The following is a 24,864-nucleotide window of genomic DNA, read 5'->3' on the forward strand; positions in this document are numbered from 1 at the left end:
TGAATAAAAGCCAAACATCTGGATTACGTTTGAAAAGCCTGAATTTCCAATTTTCAGAGAGATTCAATCTATTTTGACATTGCACACTTAGCCTTAACATTTACAGTGTGCTATTAACATTACTTGCAATTGTAAAAAAAAAAAAGTCCATATTTAAACAAACTTGGTTGCTCCTAATGCTAAAAATATATCTATATTTGAAATGACTGCTGCTGCACAACCGTACGCATCCATGGTTTAGGCTTCGTCAGCATTTCTATTATGAATGCATTGAACAGGCCTGTAATTCAGCTATAAAGATATGGCATAGCTTTGATATATAAATTCTCCCATGATTGTATATTAAAACAACAAAAAGCAGTTCATGTATCACTTAGTTTGAAAAACTATTCATTGACTCAGGGCTTTCTGAAGGCCTCATATATTCAAGGTACTCCATGGTTGACCAAAAAAGGCATGCTCTTGTGCTTTGAGAGTTTATTCTTCAAATTTATAAGACAAATGACAAGATTTCTATTTTTTTATATATTTGGGTGTATTTTGGCTTCTAAACTAAAGGCAAGTGAATATATGGTCATAATTTAGAGAGGTAAATATGGATGTTAATATTTTATCTCATTTCATTATCATAGTTTGTTTTTTAAGACAGAGCTGGTCAGTTGAGGTTTAGGAGCTAAGGCAAAAAATTCTATGTCCACACAAAAGTTGAAGAGAAATAGAAGAATGTGACATTGAAGTTTGCATAATATTAAGCCTCAGTGCCTAAATTTTTACTGGACTTCTTGTCGTGTATATTAGGTGAATCATACTCTTTTGTGATATACAGAGAACAGCTTGAAGTCAAGGACTTTCCTCTTCTTATTTTGCTTTATTAAAAAACAAGTCCATTAAACTATATAGCAGTATCCAATTAAACAAAAACAGATGTATCTGAAGGCGTTTGTTTAGGTTGGGAGATGGGAAACAAAGGAAGTACTTTTAAATTGGAAACTTTTTTAAAGGAGAAAACTGAGTTTCATTACATTAATTGCTGCTCTTTGTACACTGCATACTCTAACAGATATTACATAATTGCATAACTATTCTTACTATGTGCTGACATGACATTACGACAGCCCTGATAGGGTATATCATAATGAAACCGTAATTAGAACAGTCATGATGTATTATGGCAATGATCCACATCGTCACTGAAGTGCATTGGAATGCACAGAAAACCCATTGAGATGTGCAGATTTTTGACATAATACAGCACAACCATGAAGTTTCATAGCATGGAGGAGAAATTGCCATTATGCCCATGCCGCTGGCAGCATGGGTTGTATGTAACACTTTTCTTAGATATCTGTTAGAGAAAGTTCTGATATATATCAATGGAAGGAAATTTTCAAGAGTGGCATTTGTGAAGTTTGTGTTTTTAAAAAAAAATCTACAGGAAGGACTTGTTGAAATACAGACCTAACTGCATAAATTGGATAGTAGAAGTTTCCTATAAACTCAATTTTCCTATAAAATATTTAGTTAAAAAAAGGGATCCAAAAGGTTTCCTTAAATTGAGGAATTCACCAAATATGCCTCTAAAGTAGGAAGATGATTTGAGAATTTTTCAGCCAACGTTGCCTTTTCTTTTTGTTCTCTATATTTGAACTTAGATTATACAGCTTATGTTTTATGTAGTTGTATCTTTGCCCCACTGTTCTCCTGGGTTTCTCTGCATGAGGATCTTATATCTGAGTCTCTTTCCAGCAAGTGACAGCTTGCTCTTTAACTTCGTGTTTTTCAGTCTTGGCACTTCTTCTACACATAATACTGTGATTGTTATGGCTTATCTGGTGAATATGGGCCCCCAAAGCTCAACTTTCTAATATAGAGAGGAATTCTAGACTATCTTCTAGGCCAATCCTCAACCAATGCTTCATTATCCAATAATATAGCCCAACCAGGTAGACTTCTGGTCTCTGCTTGAATAATTCTGGTGAGTGAGAACTCACTGTTGCCCAAGCTTTATTTCTTCTTGCGCTTCAGTCTTTGATTCCAGGCCTGACCTCTGAGGTCAGGTGAAACTAGTTTTCTGTTTAGTACTCTTACTATTCCACACTTGCTAACATGTTCTTCCCTTTCTTCTGTCATCTTCAACTCTTATTTATCTCTCGGCTGAATATCTCCAGCTTCTTCAACAGCTTGCTCCCTGGAGGAGTGTTGCTTCTTTTCCGGAACTTCCTTAAGTGCTCTTCTTTAAATATTTAATACATTGCTTAGGTCCCTCTTGGAACATGAAGCCCAGTGAGAACAAGGACTGCAGGTCTGGGCCTAGTTAAACCAGAGTTAAACTGAACTATCTGTTGCCATTTTTTTTCTTTTTTTTGACCCTGTGTTTGTCTCAATCCAGCCTCAAATCATATTTCATTCTTTTTACATTCCTTCCACTATCTGTTGACTCCTTGAACCTAAGGACAATTGAAGCCTAGTCACCTCCATTCTTTATGCAGTTTCTATATTTTTATTTTTTTGGTGGGAGGAAGGGATGGTTATTCACTAATTCTGTCTGACTTAATACTTGTCCTATCTCCTTCTTAGATTTCATCTACAATGCCAGCATGTTATGTTCCCTTTGGGTCTAATATCTCATCTAAAAGAGATGTTTAGAAGTACTTGCTTGCAAATTCAGATATCTTATCTAAAAGAGACATTTAGAAGTTCAGTTCAGTTCAGTTCAGTTGCTCAGTTGTGTCCGACTGTTTGCAACCCCATGAATTGCAGCATGCCAGGCCTCCCTGTCCATCACCAACTCCCGGAGTTCACTCAAATTAATGTCCATCGAGTGGGTGATGCCATCCAGCCAGCTCATCCTCTGTCGTCCCCTTCTCCTCCTGCCCCCAATCCCTCCCAATATCAGGGTCTTTTCCAGTGAGTCAACCCTTCGCATGAGGTGGCCAAAGTATTGGAGTTTCAGCTTTAGCATCGGTCCTTCCAATGAACACCCAAGACTGATCTCCTTTAGGATGGACTGGTTGGATCTCCTTGCAGTCCAAGGGACTCTCAAGAGTCTTCTTCAACACCACAGTTCAAAAGCATCAATTTTTTAGCGCTCAGCTTTCTTCACAGTCCAACTCTCATATCCATACATGACCACTGGAAAAACCATAGCCTTGACTAGACAGACCTTTGTTGGCAGAGTAATATCTCTGCTTTTTAATATGCTATCTAGGTTGGTCGTAACTTTCCTTCCAAGGAGTAAGTGTCATTTAGAAGTACTTGCTTGAAAATTCAGATCCAACTAGAGACATAGATTGGCCTGGACAGTGTTAAAAAGTTTAATTCAGCATATAAAAATGATAATTTTCATATAAAACTACATATTCTGTCTTCTCTTCAGATGAGTACCTGACCATACAGAAGCCATATTGAAGCCATATCTCACACAGGAACAGTCGTCAGAGCTGAGTAGAGAAACTTGTGCTCTTCTATCCTCCATAAAATCCACACCACTTCCTCTTGTTTCCCCTTGACTGGAACTGAATGTTAGTAATTGTCACATTTATGCATTTTGTTTTAGTAGAGAAAATAGTTCTTTTCTGTGACCCTAGCAATAGTTAGAGTATGAAAGATAGAAGATGACTTATCTATACTCACATCCTTTACATTAGAGCCAGGGGTGCTGGATCTGGTTAGTTCTGACTTGTGAGAGCTGGTTGTTAAATATTAAGGAATCTTGCCAGCAGTAGCAACCATTGGTAGCTTGGAATCTACCATGATGGGAGTATTTACACCAGGGACATCATTCCACCAGGAAGCCAGTTTACTACTACCTATAGGTGCTTGAGTTTATGACATCAGAGCTAAAATATTTATTATTCTTTATAGACCAATGAGATTAGTATAATCTGGCAATCTAATCAACATGCCATTTACAAATGTTATTATATATATATGTTCACTCATAAAAATATTGAATAAAACTAACCAAAAAATGACCCCATGGTATGACATATCCATTAAGCAGTGATCTTTACAAATAAACATTCAACAGGTTCTTCTTAGCAAAATTCCTCGTACTTCTGTACCTCTAAATGATTGCATCCTCCTGCTCACTTTATGCTTATAAAAATCTAATAGAAGCGTATATACTTGATCTAGGAATTCACATCCTTGCTGTAGGGATTTAACATTAGATTGGGGGTGTATGTTCTTAGCAATTTAATTATGTTTAAAATCTGGTTAGTAGTGTAGTAAATAACTGGTATTGCTACAAAATTACATTGAGAAGGTAATAGGATTGAATTTCTACACAAGTTGACACTCAATTAAAATTTCCATATATCCAATGAGTTAGCCAGTTCTTAGCTGAGGAGCAAGAAAAAGTGCCTTCCTCCTTAAGCCGAACATTTCGAAACAGGCAAAATTTATAATAAAGTCAAATCAAGACTCAGTGCATCAACTAATATTTGAGTTTGGCTTATCAAATACAGATTAAAAACAAGGAAGAGACTAGAGAGCACTTATGATATTTCTTTCTTAAATTCTTCTATTTTTTTACTGACACGGGGGGAAAAATAACACATTAAAACCTCCTTACTGAATTACTGTCCTAAACCAATAGATCCATGGGGCTTGTTCAGCTAAAAGCCACAACAGACTTTGTAATGCAATGATGTAATCTTGGCTTTGTGTCATTTATATTCAACCTAAAAAAAACAATTTTCCTGAATAGACAGGCTGACAACAATATTGTTCAGTGTGGGTTTTTATTTGGATTCTTTCCAAATGGTTCACATGCCTTCACCGTAGCACATCATGCCTGCTTACATCTTTTTTTTTTTTTTGCCCGAATTCCAAAGTTTTCCCCTTTTACTAGCTCTCTATTTTTCTTTTAAAGTCTCAGTTATGTTTGTAAAAACTAACCAGCTCCACCACAAAATTAGGATGTATCTTGCAGAGTGCATTCATTTTACTTTTTGCATATTTTTCCTGAGGTCATGTCAAGGTTAGTTTGAATTCCATCCTACATTAAGACTTCTTTCACAGCTATTTAGCTCAGCAGCCTACTCCCCGCTGGGGTCTGCCCCTTGGGCACGTCAAAGCTTCAGACCTGACAAATCACACACAGATGAAGCTGTACAGTTTTTTAAACAGTTTCATCAGTAACTTTTTTCCTTTTTCACTATCCTCCTTCATGTTGAGATTTTTTTTCCCCTGAATTACCGTTTCAGGAATGTTGATTTCTATTTGAGACAGTTCGTTTTTACATCAGACTTACAAACTAGCAATATCATTTATTTTATAGTAAATCAGACCAGAAGCCTTCTACTCACCAAGACGGCAGACCGAAAGACCTACAGACCATTCCTGACTAGTATAACTATAATTTCATTATTAAGATCTATTTGCAGCAGGAAGCGTAGCATTGTGAAATGTGGCTGACATTTCACAGGGTCTACCAGAATCAGAAAAAACTGTCAACCATAAAAATGCATCCAGTTTATAACAAATTACGGGTTGAGCCTGGAAATGTTTCTCAAATGGTTAGCAATATGCTCTTATCAGTATTTTAGCAAATTGTGACTAATGGTGCAACTCCATTTCCTGTTTAATTGATGAACTGAAAATGCTTGGTTGCTAATGAGTGTATTAGCAAACAATGTCCCCTTCACAGGCTTAAATAGATCAGGATTTCTTAAAAGCAGCCTACTGTCCTTATTTTCATATGAAGAAAAATATTGACTGCCACAAAATTGCTAGATCAACTGAAGAAATGGTGTAATCATTGCTGTGTCGTCATTTTGGCAATGTCCAACAACCAGATTATAGTTCTCCAGTTCTCACACTAGAAAATAGTTATTTTCTTTTGCAAACTACAGGCTTTTCTTACAATTTTATTCAGGACAAACACCACCTGAAGATCTTAACTGCAGACCAAGCAGAAAACTTAGAAGTGAGAGGGGAAAAATATGTATTTGAATGATTCTCCTCTCCTAAGTCCTGTTTTAAACTTAGCTCAGTATGAAAGTACCCATCGACAGGTTCTGGTTGAACCATAAAAGGTTGCTGGTTGAAGCTAATTAAAGACAGGTCTAAAGAGAAAAAGAAAAGGAAGGGGGATCAAAGGAATTACATTAGGTGTCAGGATGTTGTTTGGGGACGTTTTATTAATATTTAGAATTTTATAGTTATAATCAGGGAAAAAGCTAAATTCTAAAAATGTCCTTTTTGTGCCATAATTTCATATTTACATTGTTTTTGCAATAAGATACATGTCAGCAGGCAAACATCTTGAAGAAATCATTTTGGCATTGGGGCATTAACACATTATGGTGAAAAGAGAGGCTTGTGCTTTTCACGCAGTGCATTTCAGTCTTCAATTAATGTGAAAGCACTACAATGCCCATGCAACTTCTCTTGCCTAGTGGTGCGCCATTTATCATTGCAGTTTTACATTGACCTTGACACCCACTTCATTAGAATAAAGATTGTCTACCATTTAGGTTACATTGTTCCTCTGCACAGAGACCCCATGCAAATTTCTGTTCAGATAGAAGAGCTGCGAGGCTGTCAGAGGTCATCTGCATTAAATGATTGCAGCTATTTTCCAACTGCTTCTTTTCATTCTACTCAATTCAGGCTAGGAGGATCAATCAAGTCCTCTGCCTGAAACAGTGGGACTGCTGGGAATATAACTGTTTTTGGTAGTAGTGGATATGCCCTAAACAGTATTAAATATTTAATATAAACTCATTAAAGGCCATGCAAAGGCTTCAGAAAGATATCAAATTTATAGAAAAAGCTAAGGGGCTACAGAACCTGTTAAGAAATAAATAGAAGAATAATAAATTTTATAATTTCAGAGAGTATGATTACAGTAGTTGTTAAACTTAGTAAATCTTTTTTGTAGGAGACTTTTTTCTCTCATCCTTAGGGAAGGGACAAGAGAGACAGACTTGGTATTCTTATGCAGTATTTTACTTAAAATCAGCACTGAAAAGTTTTCAGTTATGGTGGTTTTATTTTTGTTCTCTAACAGGGAATTTTGCTCTAAGTGTTTATTAGAAAAAGCTTAGGTATTTGTTATGTAAAAGGAATGATTGGAGAAATAAGTTGCCAGGTTTCCTACTTAAGTTTTCTGAGTGATATAATTGGAATTAAATTATTAATGGGAGATACTTTAAAAAAGATTGTTTTATGATCTTCTATTAGGGAATTTGCAATTCATTTTAATATTTGTAGTTTGATTTATATTAAAGATAATGCAATCTATGTCCAATTAACAATACATGGCCAATGTAATGTGATTTCCAGATCATGCAAATGGAATAAGCTAGAAGAGGGGGGAAAACTCAATTCTTAACCTCAGATGTAATTTGCTGTGTGAGTTCTGGCAATTTTAAATGACATTGCACTTTTTAATTTTTCCAAAGGCTCAGCAGCAGATTTATCCCAATCAAGAAAGCCTATTATTAATTTACAAGGACAATTGTAGGAGTCTTTATAATTTCTCTGTGCAATTATTCGCCATAAATTGCTAATGGAAAATACAAGGAGTTTGCAAGAAATAAAGACCATTATTTGTCTTGGGCTTGAACCCTCTTCTTAAGTTTTGAACATCTTTGCTAAGAGCTGGTGATAGTGGCTCCATGTGAAACATCGCATGCATCCTGAGATGCTGGATGCTGGTGCTCCGAAAAAGGGGGCAGCGCAAGCACTGCTGCCAAGGGACACTGGTCTTTAGCGGATTCCTGCACTCGGCATGTACAGCTGAGCTGTGGACCCTGGACTTTCATATAAAAAGACTCTTTGTTCACCACTGAATGGCATTAGGCATGGACTTGCTGAGGGGCCACCATGAAGCCTCGCATGAGGAGGGCAAACACTAGCCCGAAAACAGAATATGGGAGTCATAGATGGACACATCCCTGCACTTTTGTGCAAAAGTGCATATTTTCACACATAATTTTGCCAGTGGTTTGGTGTTTTGGTGTGTTCCTAGCATAAGCTTTCTTGTTGATAGACTATAGTATATTTTCTTTTCTCAGTGTATTTTCTTTGTCTGTCATGTCCTTATGCAAAACGCATATATGCTGGATATACAGGTATTTATGGTATTTCTTTGCACTGGGAAAGATAATCATACTGTTATTCTAATAACTAGATCATTTTATCCTTGCTTTTACTCTTCCTCATATAAAATCACATGAAGCCTAGTTAAAATACGGCATAAGATGTAAATACGCAAACCCTGGAGACACAGAATCTGACAGCCCTATTCTAATAATCAAGAAAATTCTTTGGTTTAATTCTTGTGTTTCTCATAGCCAAAACTTCACTCTCCGCTCAGCAATGTCTGGTCTCTTTTCAGCATAACCAACAGAAGCACCATACAAAAGTCTTACAATGGATGTCTTAATCTCTCTGTGTGCTTTTAGAGCATTATTTTGAATTCCATCATGCTGCCTTTTTTCTTTCCTCTTCTGAAGTTTTATTACAACAGCAGAATTCCCAGGGAGCTTTGAGGGCAAGGTTCACATAATATAGCCCTGAAGTTTTGCTTAGGTGGAATCCATCCCCCAGTCCTGGCCATCTTTTGATGATCTTTCTATTTCAAAAAGATTCACTGGGTAGAGTCTTGTAGCATTAGCTGTATGTAGTTTATTTTTTATTTTTTTATTTACTAGACAGTGAGCATCGCCATCCCTTTCATGATGCTTTCTTTCTCTGACCTCACAGTGACAAGGCATCTTGTTCTTTAACATTGAGGGAGGCAGAAAAATGCTTGAGTTGCTCAATGTGTGCCTTCTATACCAGTTTCAAAATGGCTTATTCTTCTGGTTTCCATGGTGACAATTAACACTGTTTCAAGCCATTGTTCCAGTCTCCATTTGGGCAGAATTTTCGGTGTGATTTTTAACAAAAAAAAAAAAAAAAGGGGGGGAAAAAAAAGGTTTTAGGAGGGAAAAAAAGCCTTTAGCATAACTGTCAAAAAAGTTGTCTCAATCAAGTCTTCATGCATTTCTAATTATATTTACTTCAGAAATCCTGTTTTGGCTGACTTCATTTTATAATTCAATTTTAGTATTTGTGCTTTTAAAAAGTAAGCACTGAATAAGAATTTTCTAAAAACTTCTTTAATTCTTAGTTTTTAAAATAAGCTAGTGTTTGTGGTTATATTTAACTGTTTTAAAGTTTTCTTTATATATCTCTATACACACACAAGAGTGGCATTTAGAATAGGAGTGGCCTGTGTCTTTAATTTAGGTCATTCACAGATCTATTAGGAGGCTTCATTAGTCAAAATTGAATTGGCCAAGCAAATACACTTAATAATGTAAATATGCCCTTTCAATAGAGTATATTTTATTTTTGACTAGACAGAGAGGCCCACAGCAGGTGCTGTGGGGAAATTAAATACTGGATGCTTATTTACCTTAGCACTCAAGAAAAGCCATCTGACTTTAACTTTGTTAATCTCATTTTTGACTATTGGAAGAGTAGTCTGTATCATAACGTCCCTAGACTACAGGACACAATGGGGCAGCCTCTGCTCACTTACTGCTGTGGACAGAATGAATATGAAGATTAAATTATTTTCTCACCACAGACTAAAGTAGCCCTACTTGATAGAATGACCAAGAACTAGATAGAGTTGGCAGTTGATTGTCCCTATCTAATGCTTCTGAGAATGTTGGAGAGAGAAAAGCAAAAACATACTCACATCAACAAAAGTATAACCCTCTGGCATGATGACATATACAGCTTGAGGTCTTAAATTATATCAGATTCAACCTTCAGAGTGCTTCAAAAATTAAAATAAACATTTTCACCTTAAATTATGTGGCATTCTGTTACCTCTCATGCGCATACCAATACTTACCTAACAATTAGCTGGATTCTCTTAGCGTTTATAGTTTGAAGGCATTGTCCATCAATTCTGTCTCTCATCAGTCTGTTTATACAGTAGGTTACATGGTGACAAAGAGAGCGTACATGAAGACAAGTTTTTTTTAAACGCAGTAACTTTTTACAATAGCTATTGCAGTGACTACCAGTGCTAGACTTCACAGAGAAAATTAATTTATTATATCTAAAAGTACATTAATTGCTTTTTATATATTTCTTATTACAAGACTATGTTTTTTGTGGGACACATCTATGCTGTTGCCTTTCATGACAGATCTGCTGTGTAGTTGCTGTTCAAAGTTGGGGTAAAGAGAGAGGGTGAGCGTGTTACAAGTGAAAGTGATAACTGGTCGAGGCTGCTCCCAGGTGGCACAGGTGGAGAACTCCTTCTATCAGTTAATGCACGTGGCATAAGTAAAAGATTTGAATAGGATTCTTCTGCTTGCTTGAAATTCTCGTTCCTCCAGTATGATGTCAAAGAAGTCTTACCAAATTAATTATGTAAACCTTTGTCAGCAGTAGCACCTTTAGTTGGGAATCTGATTGCATAAAGCAGATTGCCCTTTCCTCCAATCATTGCTCTGATAAATAAACAGAACACTTGTTGAGTGTTGAGTCCAGAGGACTCAAGCAAACCGTGTATTTTATAACTGTTGGAGTAATGTGGTCATGGTAATTGCCTGCCATTAGAAAATGAATTCAGAACTCCCATGTTTCACAGGCCAAATTCTGAAAGAACTCTAAAGCAACCCTTGATTCTTTTCATTATGCATATTCATGTAATTTTGGATACTCTGACTCCCTGATCAACATTCATTAATACTATGAAATGCTTTAAATCACCTCATTTAAAACATTTTGTTCTGTGATCCACAAATGACTAACATTTGGAGAAGTTTACATAATACAAATGATGTGCATGTTTAGTGTAAATGAAAGATTAAAATATGAAGCAAAAAGTATGCAAACATATGCAGGAAAATGCTGAGGGCCTATTAACTGAAACAAGGATTTTATACCTTCTTTTCCTTTAAGCTGCTTCTAATTGTATTTTAGTTGGGGATCTTTTGAAATATCCTGTTCTCAGGTGAATAAAATCACCCAAGTGCTTGGGGATGTTTTGAACTTGCTGTTTTCCTACCTTGCCCAGACAAAAGCTTTTCTTATTAGATCTGATAAGGTGCTCGTTTTAGCTCAGTTAGGACAATGGACCTTGGTAACCTAACTTTCATGCCTTGAAGAAAGAAGTTTAGGGATTGTCAGTATACATTTGGAAATGTGCTAAAGTGGTAAAATAGGTTTAATACTTTAAACAGAATCTAGGTTTTTTTTTCTGTTCAGTAGTGTTTTTATGTGCACATTTAAAAAATACATCCACAGTCATTTATAGTTGTCCATAATATAGGACTTTCTAACTATGAAGATAGAGTTATTTGAAGAGAATCACCATAGTAACTGTCACATTAAATAGCACTTACATTATCGCTTGCAAAACATCTTTTAGGAGACACTCACTTGGCAGTTTGTTAGAAAACCATGTATATCAGGGGATGAGAGTTCTGTAATTGATTGTGATGTTTGGGGACATTTTATAGTAATCAATAAGGAAGCATAGATTTGTAACCATTCTCAAAGAGGTGTTTTTTTCCTCTCTCTATATATACCTCTTCTCCAAGCCCACACAAGAATTTTTAAGTAAAAAAGAAATGAAAAAAAAAAATTAACTAAGAATTCAGAGGACTTATAGGGTAAGGAAGAAATTACATAATTTTTAGAGATCAATTTATTTGTACCACTCTGAGACTGGTCCTTTAGAGGGCAGAAATGAGTGATGGGCAATACTCCAGAGCAAATATTGACCAAGACTAATTGTAATATTAAATCCCCCAGACCAGGTATTTTCATTTGGAATATTTCAAGATAAAGATCAAATATGTACAAACTTTAGAAAGACATAAAGCTTATTCAACTAAATAGAATACCTCGGATGTTTGTGTGTGTAAAAATATATATATATATATATATATATATATATATATATAAAAATAACCGTTTTCATCAATTTTTCTCAACTACTCAAGGTTCTTAGTTTAGCCTCACCATAAATTTTATTGGAGACAAAAACTTTTAACACCCGTGAGCCGCACTAACTCTGTGCTCAAAGATTTTCTAAGAATACCTCTTTCCCTAATGAAATCTTTTTTCTCTTCCCGTTTTAGCGATACAGTGTGGAAATGTCCATCAGAGACCTGAAAAAGACGGAGCTGCTTAGTAAGGTTGAAGCTTTGAAGAAAGGTGGCGTTTTACTACCAAATGATCTCCTTGAAAAAGTGGATTCAATTAATGAAAAATGGGAACTGCTTGGGGTATTTGCATTTTTATTACTGTTTGTAGGTTATGTGTACATTTTTTGTGTAGTGAAGTACTCTATCTGTCTGATTTCTAATTTGAGGCACAAATATCTCTCTCTTTCAATTCACTACCTACATTTCAAACAAGCTATTCATGCTATTATGGGGGAAAAACACTGCTTTTCCTCTTCTGTTGATTTTTTTTTTTTTACTCTGAGCTTGTCTCCTTTCAGATTTTTAATAATTTTGGTTCTTTAATACATAAAAAAGTAAGTAAAATATGCCATGTATTATGGGTAGGCACAAGTCAACTGTAATACAGTATATCTGATATACACTGACTGTCATGCTTGAATGAATGTTAATAGAATTTATTCCAAAGGTACATGTTAGAGACATCCACTGTTTAACTATTTACTGTACCCTTCAGATGAAAAGTGGAGTTGTCACTACAGCTTTCAAGTCACACTAAAGCCACCAAAACAAAGATGCAAATTTGACCCAAATCTGAATTGCAGAATTAAACCAGCCTCTGTTTTGTGCCTCAATTTCCAGCTCACTTTTAACAAAGGCCAAAAAAAAAAAGTTTCATGTAATTCATTTCACGCCATGATGGGCTGGGTCTCAGCCAAGCACTGAGATGCAAGAATCTGGCAAAAAGGCAATATAGAGATTCTGTTACCCAGAGACCAGGATGGCACTGTGCAGGGGACAGTTCTGTCCTTTTGTTGGAAGACAGCTGAGAGAGAGAGGTTAGACTCGATTTTTTCATCAACTTCTCTCTTAAATTGCCTTCACTTCAAATCAAGGGTAAGCTAAATTTGTCAATTACTTAAATGATTAATTCTAATAGCTAAGTATGGGTGGTGTCAGTTATGGAGCATGATTTTGCATGGCTTCCCTTTCCTGACTTTTTTTTTTTTTAATTTTTAAAGGAATAATACTCCAAAAATATTTTGAATAAAAAGCTCTCCATGTACCTTGATGACTTGGAGGAATGCCATGTTCAGTTTATGCCATGCTTAATCTAGGTGATTAAAAAACTGCAAGTATAAATCCTTGCTTTCTCATCTAAATTCACCACACTCTACAGTTGTACAAAGTAACTTAAAACATTAAAAGTTTTTATTCTGACCTATTGTTATATCACTTTTCAATTATTATTAATGGCTTTCATTTTATTATATGGTGATTTAGATCTGAACCTGCTAAATTCTATAGAATTCATTGATCTCATTCAGGAGAAATGTGGTTAGTGTCTGACATTTTAAGGATTGTTTACTAAATAGATGAGAGCAGCAACTTTATTTGCTCAGTAGATAAAGTGATAGTTTGTCTGTGCTATACTTTCACATATCTGTTTCTAACTTGATAAATAATTAATAATAATCTTTTTGGAAAATTGTTTGAAGTATGTCATATATATAGCTCCCTAAACAAAAACTTTAAATCAAGATAATATTAAAAAAAAAAAAACAGAGTCTTTCGCTATCCTTTATGAGCCAGATACCTTTAAAATGGTTGCCATTTTGACAAAAATATCATTCGAATGCAATATGCTGAATGTTGCTATGATTTCTGGGGAGAGAAGGGTGGAAGGAAGATTTTCACAAAACGTGTGCCACACTACCACCACCCGGCACACTGCTTTAATTGGCATGATTACATTTTAATTGGCATGAAAAAAAATTTAAAGACAAGGATTTTAACTTCTAACAATGGTAAAATAGAGGGATATGGTTTTTAATATTACTTTCATCTAAGGTGAACAGTGTGGAATGGAAATACATTAGAATGAAATGTCAGTGGTGCGTACAGTTTAATCTGTGAAATTTTGTCCCCTGTGCTGCATATTACTCTGTCTCAATTGCATATTAAACAACCCTATCAAGGCAGGCATTGGCATCTGCTGTGCTGACACAAATTGTGAATTAAATGAAATTGATGTCCTCTGTCGTATATTTATGAAGACGGACCATTCTCTGAAGTATTCTGTTTATGAAGAATTTATGATTGCAAACTGTTCCAGAACAAAAAAGTGGCAATAAATTCTTTTTTGTGACCCTACCCTCCAAGGGCATTGACTTCACCTCCTGCTGCTACTTTTGTTACAGCATAAAAACAATAGCTAAATCTGGATTCCACTGAGGGTCTTCAAATTATCAATATTTGCACCATGAAAATACAAGGGTGTTGCCAGGAAAGGCTATTTTTCTGTTACGATCTCCTAAAGATACTATTTACAGAACACTACACAGCAGATGAATGTTGGTTGACTTCATTTTATTTGTGTTTTAAAGCTGATGTTTGTAGGTTTAATTCATCCTTATAGAATAACTCCTTCTGATGCTCCAAATAGAGTGTTTTTCACCAAAAAAAAAAAAAAAACAAAGCAAAAAAGCCTCCTCTGACCGTACTCCATGCCATAGTGGTTCATCTAAGCAGAGTTCTAGCATAGTGGATTGGGACTCATTTTAACACTTATTTTAGAAATTCTAGCATCCACAAATGCGAAGTGGGAAGAATTGAAAGGTTGAATGATTTCCAGGGCAGGTAAAATCGACAAGAGCGCCAAGGAGGTTGCCCCTTCTTAACAGCCCTGAATCATAAGGTTTGGGGAATTGTACTTCACAAAACAACAAAAAAAGAAATTTCATTCTCTTTTGTGCAATCTTCTCTTGGCCTCTTTAACATATTGATTAAACTCAAACTTCTATCTCCTGAAAATTTTAGGCAGAGAATTTTTACTGTAAACTCCTGTCATGAGAATTCAAATGAATTTTTATGAGTGACCATGGTGAACTGTAGGGTCAGAGCTCCTTTCTTTTAGAGGAAATTACCAGTGAATGAGGTCTTCTTAAGCCTCTAGTGGTAGTCAGAACAACACCCATGGCTTGAGAATCAAGTTCTTAATGGAACAATGAGCTCGTCTGAACTGAATGTGAGTCGTAACAGGGCAGGTGCAGCAGACACCTTCCAGGTGGGCTCTTGTCACCAGCCAAACTGTGATATATATTTGGTACCTATGCTAATCAATGTTTTTTCTTTTTCTTTCTTTCTTTCTTTTTTTTTTTTTTGCTGTTGGTGTTTTTGTTTTTAATCTGCTGCATTAGAAAACCCTAGGAGAGAAGATCCAGGACACAATGGCGGGCCACAGTGGGTCGAGTACACGTGACCTGCTCTCTCCTGAAAGCGGAAGCCTGGTAAGGCAGCTGGAGGTCAGGATCAAAGAACTGAAAGGGTGGCTGAGAGATACAGAGCTTTTCATCTTCAATTCCTGTCTGAGACAAGAAAAGGAAGGAACAATGAATGCTGAGAAACAACTGCAATACTTTAAGGTAATAAAAAAACAATCAAAGTTGATAAAAAGCTTTCTTTATGGTAGGGATGAAATATTTATCAAGTACATAAAGTATTATACCCATGTATCTATGTATCACTGTGCACTTAAATGTTTCCTTGAATTTATAGACACCCTCCACATTTCTTATATGCCAGCGTCTGTGTGTTTATAAAGATGAACATTAAGCATATCAAATACACATTGTGTAGGGGAAATCTCTGCTGCTTGTGGGTTTTGTGCAGAGCCTATTGAAGGAGGGCTTTGATAAATTAAAAGCAGACCAGCAGACACTCAAGACAACCAAGGACTTTGAAAGGCAGACCTACATGTTCTATAAATAATGTGGCTAAAAATACTTCTATAAATTGATATGATAAAAGAACATGATTTAATTGAAGAGTATTAATGCTCACAAAAGGAAATATAATTTTTACATATGAAAGAATTAGTTACTTACAGAAGGAAGAAATAAAGTAAAAGAGGTTCCTACATTAGAGGCATTTTCCTCCATAGAAAAATGTCAACCTTAGCAACACAGCCGTGTGCATGTTTGCTGTATGTCCACGAAGAAGTGTTCCCCTTGTTTGTTCCCATGGTTTACACAATATCTATTCAAAAGCAGCTTAAAATTCAAATGCTGGCTCTTACCGGCCACACTAGCCTGTACTACTTGAGCCCTCCCATCAATTCAGTGATTATTTGGGCTCTGGCTGGTGTCAGCCTAAGGCTTTTGGGTTGCAAACCTGAATTTGCTGGCTTGAGAGGTTTGAAAGAGGAGAAAAGGGGAAATCAAGAAGGAAGAATTTCTTGATACCAAGCAAGTGGTTCTTCTCAAAGCCTTCTAGGACCAGGTTTTCTTCATCTCATACCTTCTGCCCTGCCCTCTTCGAGCAGTCTACATATCAGAGAATGTAGTCACATGTAGCTCACCTTCCCTTGCCAGACAGGCAGGCTCCCCTGCTCACCTGCATAACCCAAGAGGAGGCCCCCCTAGGGTAAGGGCACTGCATTTCTCAGTAAGCCATCTGTATCACACACCTACACATTGCTTTTTACTTGAACTCCTTGTCTGCCATTGAGTTGAACTTAAAAGTCTCTTGCCAAGGCATATGGGTTTCACTCTGTAACATCTAATATCCGAAAGATTTGTTATTTGACCTCCGCTTGTTTAAGTCTAACTCCCCATTTCGGGGAGATGAAGTCTTCAGATATTTCCCTCTGTGTTATTTGAACTTTACAGGTACCTTGCAAAGCATCCTGGTCATCAATAGGCTAGATGTTGTGTAACATATTTTCTTTCTGTTATGCCTGTATTGCAGCTTTAGTGAACTGGTTAGTGGCCCCAGTTAGTTTTCTGACCTTGGTCATATTTCTTGTATGATCCCTGGTGCCTCAGTTTCTTCATCTATGAAATGGTATGCTGGTAATATGTATCTCACACAGTTATGAGCTCACATGTGTAAATCATTCTTTCTACTTTTTGTAATGATGCATTCATAAAGGATAGGTATTTCTTAATATTATAAGACCAAAGATGTTACATAATAATTGGAAACAGTAACAGGAAGTTTGTGATTACAGTTATTTGTATACCTGCCTACCTACCCACTTGGCTCATACATAGGTAACTGAAAGCCAGTTTTTCCCACATCCGCTATTATCATAAATGGAAGCATAAGCAGTTCTGCATTGATTTCACTGGTGCTGCCAAATGACGTTAGCTTTATGCTTTAGGTTTATACACTGTCATCAATGTCATTTTCAGCTAGATCCTAGTAACAAATTTAAAAGAGATTAAGAGAGACAGAGATACGTCTCTTGGCTTCCAAATCATTAAACAGTTTCTAGGAGTTCCAGTCATTTGCTAACTAATACTTTCTGGCCACTAGGGTATATTCACTACACCTAATTCATTATTTACAATGTGTACTTTAGTGCCTGAAAATCATCATAGAAGTTTTCTTTTAAAAGTACTAGAGATACTTTTGGCTGTTTTATTTTTTTCTTCAAAGATGATTTTTCTTTAGAGCATTTTTATGTTTTCAGTATCACTATTCATTAGTGATACTACTAATGCCCCACTTTTATGCCTCACTCTCACTTATTTAGCTATTAAAAAAAGTTATTATTACATTATAGTTAATAATAATATAGTTATTAATAATAACTAAATAGTAAATGATAATAACAACACTTTACCATCTGAGCCACCAGGGAAGCCCAAACTAATAATATAGTTATTATTATTTTAAAAATAATAAATAATATTTCCTATTCCAAACAACAGATAGGATCTTGATGGTAATAATAGCTCATCTTATGTTTTTCCCAGCCCTGTTCCATCCCCTGCTACCCTTACCTAAGATAGCATGATCCTGAATCCCATGTTCTTTATTTACTTTCTTTCCTTTGGTAGGAAGGAATATTTTTAATTTTAGTTGCTTTTAACTTTATTAAAAGGTAATCATGCTGTATATTATCTTTTAGGATTTCTTTTTCACTTAACATTATAATGCCAAGATTCATTCATCTCACGGAGTGTGGCTGTAATTCACTTACTTTGACATTGTGTGATATTCCATTATATGTACCTGTATCTCACTTAATGCTACTAGCAACATATGAGGTTGGTATTAGGATCCCGACTTTGCAAATGTGGAAACAGGCACATGGAGGTTAAGTTTTGTGTGTCCAAGGCCACACTTGGTAGAATTTGGTTTTCAATCCAGAACTGTCTGACTCTTCTAAAGCCCATTCTTTGAACTTCTATGCAAAATTGATATTTATTGGTATTTACTAAATGCCTTCCCATGCCAGGTGACTCAAAGGGAAGAGCAGGACAGATGTGATCTGATTTTCTGCAGGACAGAAAATTGTGATCACCTTCTTATGTGTGTTTTTATTTATTTTTATGAGTGAAGAACTTGAGATACAGAAAGTGAATTCAGACAGCAACCAGCAGTGAAGACAGAGCAAAAGCCATGGGCTTTAGGTTCAAAGCCTAAATGTGATTGTTTCTTGGTGGTAATTTTATTAGTCACAGTCTTCAGCAATTTGGCCAGAATAGCAAATGGCTGTAGCTATTAATGATCTAGAGAGGTGAAAATATTTGTGTTTTTGTTTTACATATTTGTACAATATCAGTGTCAATTTCTTTGCCATGTATCACTTTTAAAATTGAAGCTTTTAAAACTTTTTGAGATTATGGAGTCCTGATGATTTTCTTTTATGACCTGGAACTCTAATCTCTTCTAAAGTTTTGACCTTGAGGAATTTGGTCAGATAAGCTAAGTGCATCTAGCATGATAGCACTTTTTTTTTTTTTTAAAGAAAGCTTTATGCATATTTGTTGTAATAAATGTCTTTCCTAGCCAGAATTATAAATATTTCTGAGTTGTTTGCTCTTTAGTGCTTAGTGTATAATTAGTTAAGTGTTCTGTATATTACCACATTCATTGGAAGAATGAAACCAAATGTTCGTAATATAATAATATTGTAATATAATGTTTATAACCTGTCAAAGTCATAATTGGTAATAGGCATATGCAGAATATGAACTTTTTACTTACCCCAAATCCAAAAAAGCAGATAACCTCTGCCTTCCTAAGTGATAAAACCACTTAGATAAGAGAGTTATTAAAGAACCTTTGTGTGTCAAAAACTCTTTGCCACGTTCCGCCTTTTCTTATGGGTTCCCAAATGTCTTCTGCTGTCATTGGTCACACAGAAGACAGGCTTTATCCACAGGGTTTAGCTTTATGATTCTCCATTCTCTAAAGTCTCAGGCTTTTAACAGAATGAATTTCTTTATGTGACACCCAGAGTAATGATAGATAGGCCACAGTGCACTGCCCAGGAGAACAGGGAAGGAGGGTGCTGCATATAAAAAGGAAAATCCGTCGCTTTGTAGACACAGCCATTTCCTTCTCAGAGCTTGGTCTGGGATGAGAGAAAGGATCAGGGTCTTACGTTTTCAGAAAAAGAAAAAAAGCAATTGTGGAATTTATTCTTTTCCTTTAAGGCAGTAATGTGATAAATGTAGGATTAGACATGAGGCAGAATTCTACCTAAGAAAGAGTCAGAGCCCTGGATGGGAGAGACAGGAAGGTGTGAGCCCAGGGATAGAAAGGCAGAAACAGTTCAGGAGTGAACACACTGTGACAACAAAATGCAGACAGCACATCCGAGATGTAATGAGGCCAGCTGGCAAAGGGCCCCTTAGAGCTGTGTGTGTGCGGCTTCAATGCCATTGGCTGGAAAGCATTGCTTTTTAACAGTGACCCTTCAGAGAGAGAAAAAAAAATAATTCCTTAATCATATGTTCCTTGTACCCCGTAACGAAGTTCATTATTCTAAAGACTCAAATTGGGAGAAATTATCCATTATCAGTTAAAGGAGGCTGCAGCACTGGACTGGGTCCAGAACCAGCCTAGGAAGGATAAGTCTAGACCAGCCAAGGGGCTCTGTCACTGAGAAGAATGAGTGGAATAGATATGGTTGCCTTCTCAATGACTGATGTCCCAAATTTGCTTACTAATTTAAATTTGACCAGGCACTTTTATGCATGTTATTATATTTAAACCTTACCCTAACAACATAAGTTGAAAATTGTGATCACCTTCTTTTTTTTTTTTTTTTTTGTGATCACCTTCTTATGTGTGTTTTTATTTATTTTTATGAGTGAAGAACTTGAGATACAGAAAGTGAATTCAGACAGCAACCAGCAGTGAAGACAGAGCAAAAGCCATGGGCTTTAGGTTCAAATCTTAGTACTCTCCCATTCTGTCATTTGCTGACCCTTAAATACACTGAAACCTTCCTTGTCTTACCTTAAATCAAGGGTTAGCAAACATTTTCTGTAAAAAAGCAGATAATACGATCTCTGTCACAGTTGTTCAACTCTGCTGTGCTGTGCTAAGTCAGTTCAGTGCGTCAGCTTCTTTGCAACCCTATGGACCATAGCCCACCAGGGTCCTCTGTCCATGGGATTCTCTAGTCAAGAATCCTGGAATGGGTTGCTGTGCCTTCCTCCAGGGGATCTTCCCGACCCAAGGATCAAACCCGAGTCTCTTACGTCTCCTGCACTGGCAGGTGGGTTCTTTACCACTTGTGCCACCAGGGAAGCCCATTCAACTCTGCTATTGTAGAGTAAAAGCAGCCAGAGACAATATGTAAATGAATATATATGGTGTGTTCAATAAAACTAATTTACTAAACTGTTTACAAGAGCAGTTGGTGGGCCAGATTTGACCAGCAGACTTTAGTTTCCTGACCCTGCTCTAGATTACAAAAATTACCAAAAACATGGTGATGGGTACCATCTGCATGCTAGAACTGCAATAGGAGGAACAAAACATTCTTTTAATAACTGTAACAATGACAACCAGTACTTACTGAGTGGTCATAGGAGGCGAGTCACAGTTCCTAATTTTTTCCATTCACTTATTTAACACTCATCACAGTCTTGAGACAGTTGGTTTATTATCCGTATTTATGGATGAGAAAACTGAGACAGGGAAAATTGAAGTTACTCAAGATCATACTGTTAGTCAGGGATAGAGCCAATAGGCCAATAGTCAGACCTAGAAAGTTTGCTCCTGAATCTGCCGCTACTTTGTAGACTCATTAGTCCCTGGGTCAAAGAACTATTTCTGGAAGAGAAAAACACATTAATTTGTAGCTTACTCTGTCATTTCTTCCTTTTCTGATTACTTGGATAGCCATCTATAGGCTGTTGGGTTGTAACCCCATCAGGAGTTATAACCCCTGGCTATAACCTGAAACCAACCCCCATAAGCAGAGGGCAGGAAAAGACAGAAGAAAGAAGCTGACCACTCCAGATTGGTAGTTGGCAATTTTAATAAGAAAGGAAACTTAGGAGGCTTGTCATGGGCAGCCATGAGACAAGCAGATTTCCATACCTGCCAGAATCTTATAGGTTTATATAGAGGCTTGACCTGAGTTCAGTCATATATGGAGTCCATTTAGTCTTATCACCACACTCTTATCTCTAGGCCTTGCCTTTGGGACAGCTTCTAAGAGGGACAGGGGTAGAGACGAGGAATCCAGTTGCCTAGGTTCAGCTTGAAGGTCAAATTGATAGTCACGCGACTCAGTGTTTTAAATTTTGGAAATCAAAATTTTCAGAGTAGGGTTTTTAACAGAATTTCAAATTAACTCTGAAGTTTGCAGCATTACTAAGTAATTAGCTGAAAGGGAATATCACTGATGTACTTTTACAAAATAGATACATAAAAGAGCTAAGCACAGTTCACATGGTTTCAGAAGTATTTTCCCAAATCTCACTCTGTAATTTCCGGAAATAAAAATAGAACCAATCTAGCCAAGAGGTTTAAAGGGAATTTCCCATGTCCACTCTAATCAATCTCAAATGGCACCACAAATAATCACACTTCCTGTGTCCTTCAAAACTCTCAATATTAAGGAGGTAAGGTTGAGGGACAGAAGAGAATAGTCTGGAATTTTGAGATATGAGAAAGGTGGCCATGTTCCCTACAGGATCATCTCTGCTGCTGTGTCCTAGAGCCACTCATTACAAACTTGGTAATGATACTGTTGGCAAAGCTGCAAACAAAGAATTACAGTAATTCATTCTGGCTGTAACAAAAGCTTGTAAAATGCCTTCAAAATCAACAGACCTCAAATAAGATTTAATCCTTTCTATGTGTCTTAAATACTTTTTTTAAAGCTATATTAACCATATATGTTCATAAAAAAATACTGAAATCAGCTTTTATCAGATATTTCCCCCACTGTGTGTGTGTGTGTGTGTGTGTGTGTGTGTGTATAATTCCATCATCTAACATTTCTTTGGAAATAATTGTAAGTAATTGAATACAATCCAGAATTGCCTTGTAAAGAGAAAAACATTGGCTGGATTAAGGTTGAAGTTCAAAGATAGATCTAAATAGATGTTATTCACACTGACCATCAGGGTAGTGGGAAGACCCACAGGAAATTTTTATAGGCAATCCCAGTGTAAGCCTTCTAAAGTACAGAAAATGGAGTAACTAAGGCCTAATTCATTCTGAGTACACCTTTTTCTAGAATACACTGAATGATCCCTGAAGTGGCACATTTTGCCTCGGAGTTAAAGATGCAGAGAGGTAGCTATGTACTCATTTCATATGTGTCATTTGTATTATTGCTCTCAGATATGACTCAGATGGTAAAGAGTCTGTCTGCAGTGTGGGACACCTGGATTCGATCCCTGGGTTGGGAAGATTCCCTGGAGAAGGAAATGGCAACCTACTTCCATATTCTTGAGTGGGAAGTCCCATGGACACAGGAGCCTGGCGGGCTACAGTCCATAGGGTTGCAAAGAGTCGGACATGACTGAGTGACACACACAAAGGCTGAGATGGTAATCTAGAAAGATGACAGATATGTCACCTGTCCTTACTTTACTGCTGCCTGAAAAACCACAAATAACTGTCTTTAGGCTCTGAAACCACAGTGATGAATATTTCTGTTCTTACTAAATTTCTTCCATTCAGTTCAGTTGCTAAGTCATGTCCTACTCTTTGCAACCCCATGAACCACAGCACGCCAGGCCTCCCTGTCCATCACCAACTCCCGGAGTCCACCCAAACCCATATCCATTGAGTCGGTGATACCATCCAACCATCTCATCCTCTGTCGTCCCCTTCTCCTCCTGCACTCAATCTTTCCCACCATCAGGGTGTTTTCAAATGAGTCAGCTCTTCGTATCAGGTGGCCGAAGTATTGGAGTTTCAGCTTCAACGTCACTCTTTCCAATGAACACCCAGGACTGATCTCCTTTAAGATGGACTGGTTGGATCTCCTTGCAGTCCAAGGGACTCTCAAGAGTCTTTTCCAACACCACAGTTCAAAAGCATCAATTCTTCTGCACTCAGCTTTCTTTATAGTCCAACTCTCACATCCCTACATGACCACTGGAAAAACCATAGCCTTGACTAGACGGACCTTTGCTGACAAAGTAATGTCTCTGCTTTTTAATATGCTGTCTGCTGCTGCTGCTAAGTCGCTTCAGTCGTGTCTGACTCTTTGCGACCCCATGGACAGCAGCCTACCAGGCTCCTCTGTCCATGGGATTTTCCAGGCAAGAGTACTGGAGTGGGTTGCCATTGCCTTCTCCGATAGATATGCTGTCTATCGGAGCATAGGTTGATCATAACTTTCCTTCCAAGGAGTAAGCGTCTTTTAATTTCATGGTTGCAGTCACCATCTTGCAGTGCTTTTGGAGCCCAGAAAAATAAAGTCAGCCACTGTTTCCACTGTTTCCCCATCTATTTGCCATGAAGTGGTGGGACTGGATGCCATGGTCTTAGTTTTCTGAATGTTGAGCTTTATGCCAACTTTTTCACTCTCCTCTTTCACTTTCATCAAGAGGCTCTTTAGTTCTTCTTCACTTTCTGCCATAAGGGTGGTGTCATCTGCATATCTGAGGTTATTGATATTTCTCCCGGCAATCTTGATTCCAGCTTGTGCTTCCTCCAGCCCAGCGTTTCTCCTGATGTACTCTGCATCTAAGTTAAATGAGCAGGGTGACAATATACAGCCTTAACATTACTTAAATATTATTTTAATTGTTAATAGACTCAAGTTAGGAAGGAACTGGGAGTACACAATTGTCGAATTGCCCTTCATGTAGATAAGGTTGAAGCAGTGAATTTGATCCACTGCAGTGTAGAAGCCTAAATGTGTGGGTTCAAGATGCTTGAGCTTATCCTGTTTCTACCTATTTCTAATCCATGATTTTTCTTAAAGCCCCAGGTTTCTTATCTTTAAAATAGGCATAGTAATAACACCTAACCTCATAGAGTGGCTATGAGTATTAAATGATATAATATATTTGAAAGTTCTTTAAAATAGAGCCTACCTGATGGAAACTCAATACATATTAGCTATCAACATTATAATTACTATAGCATAAACTTGTCTTTCTTAAAAGGCATTTATTTTAAAACAGTATACATATATACAGTAGATAACATAAGTGGTAAATAGTAAATGGAGACATTTCCATGGATTTCAATTACTTCAGAATTAGTTGTATGATCTTTAGGAACTGAATTATCTATTAGTTGCACCATTTACCTATTACTATGTAGGTAAAGAAGGTCACAAGACAGTTGTTTTCCTCTCAAGACTAGAAAAAAAAAAAATGAGGTAGTCAGCAGACCTCCTAAGTTTGTGCTCTGACCTATGGACTGGACAGCTTTTCTGGGGTGTAGAAAACTAGATCCCAGATAATCAAAGGTGGGTCTCCACATTGGG

At 36.8% G+C, this 24,864-nt stretch overlaps 1 protein-coding gene across 3 annotated transcripts in view; it reads left to right on the forward strand.

Moving 5' to 3' along the window:
* AKAP6 (A-kinase anchoring protein 6) overlaps positions 1 to 24,864 on the forward strand; it is a 493,795-nt gene that overhangs the window by 398,488 nt on the left and 70,443 nt on the right. For all 3 annotated transcript variants that reach the window (XM_043921795.1, XM_043921796.1, XM_043921797.1), the window contains exons 10-11: positions 12,108 to 12,254; positions 15,353 to 15,577. In XM_043921795.1, the coding sequence (XP_043777730.1) occupies positions 12,108 to 12,254; positions 15,353 to 15,577 (372 nt within the window). The remainder of the gene's footprint in view (positions 1 to 12,107; positions 12,255 to 15,352; positions 15,578 to 24,864) is intronic.

This window comes from Cervus elaphus, chromosome 13 (assembly GCF_910594005.1).
Source record: "Cervus elaphus chromosome 13, mCerEla1.1, whole genome shotgun sequence".
In the NCBI taxonomy this organism is placed as follows: Eukaryota; Metazoa; Chordata; class Mammalia; order Artiodactyla; family Cervidae; genus Cervus; species Cervus elaphus.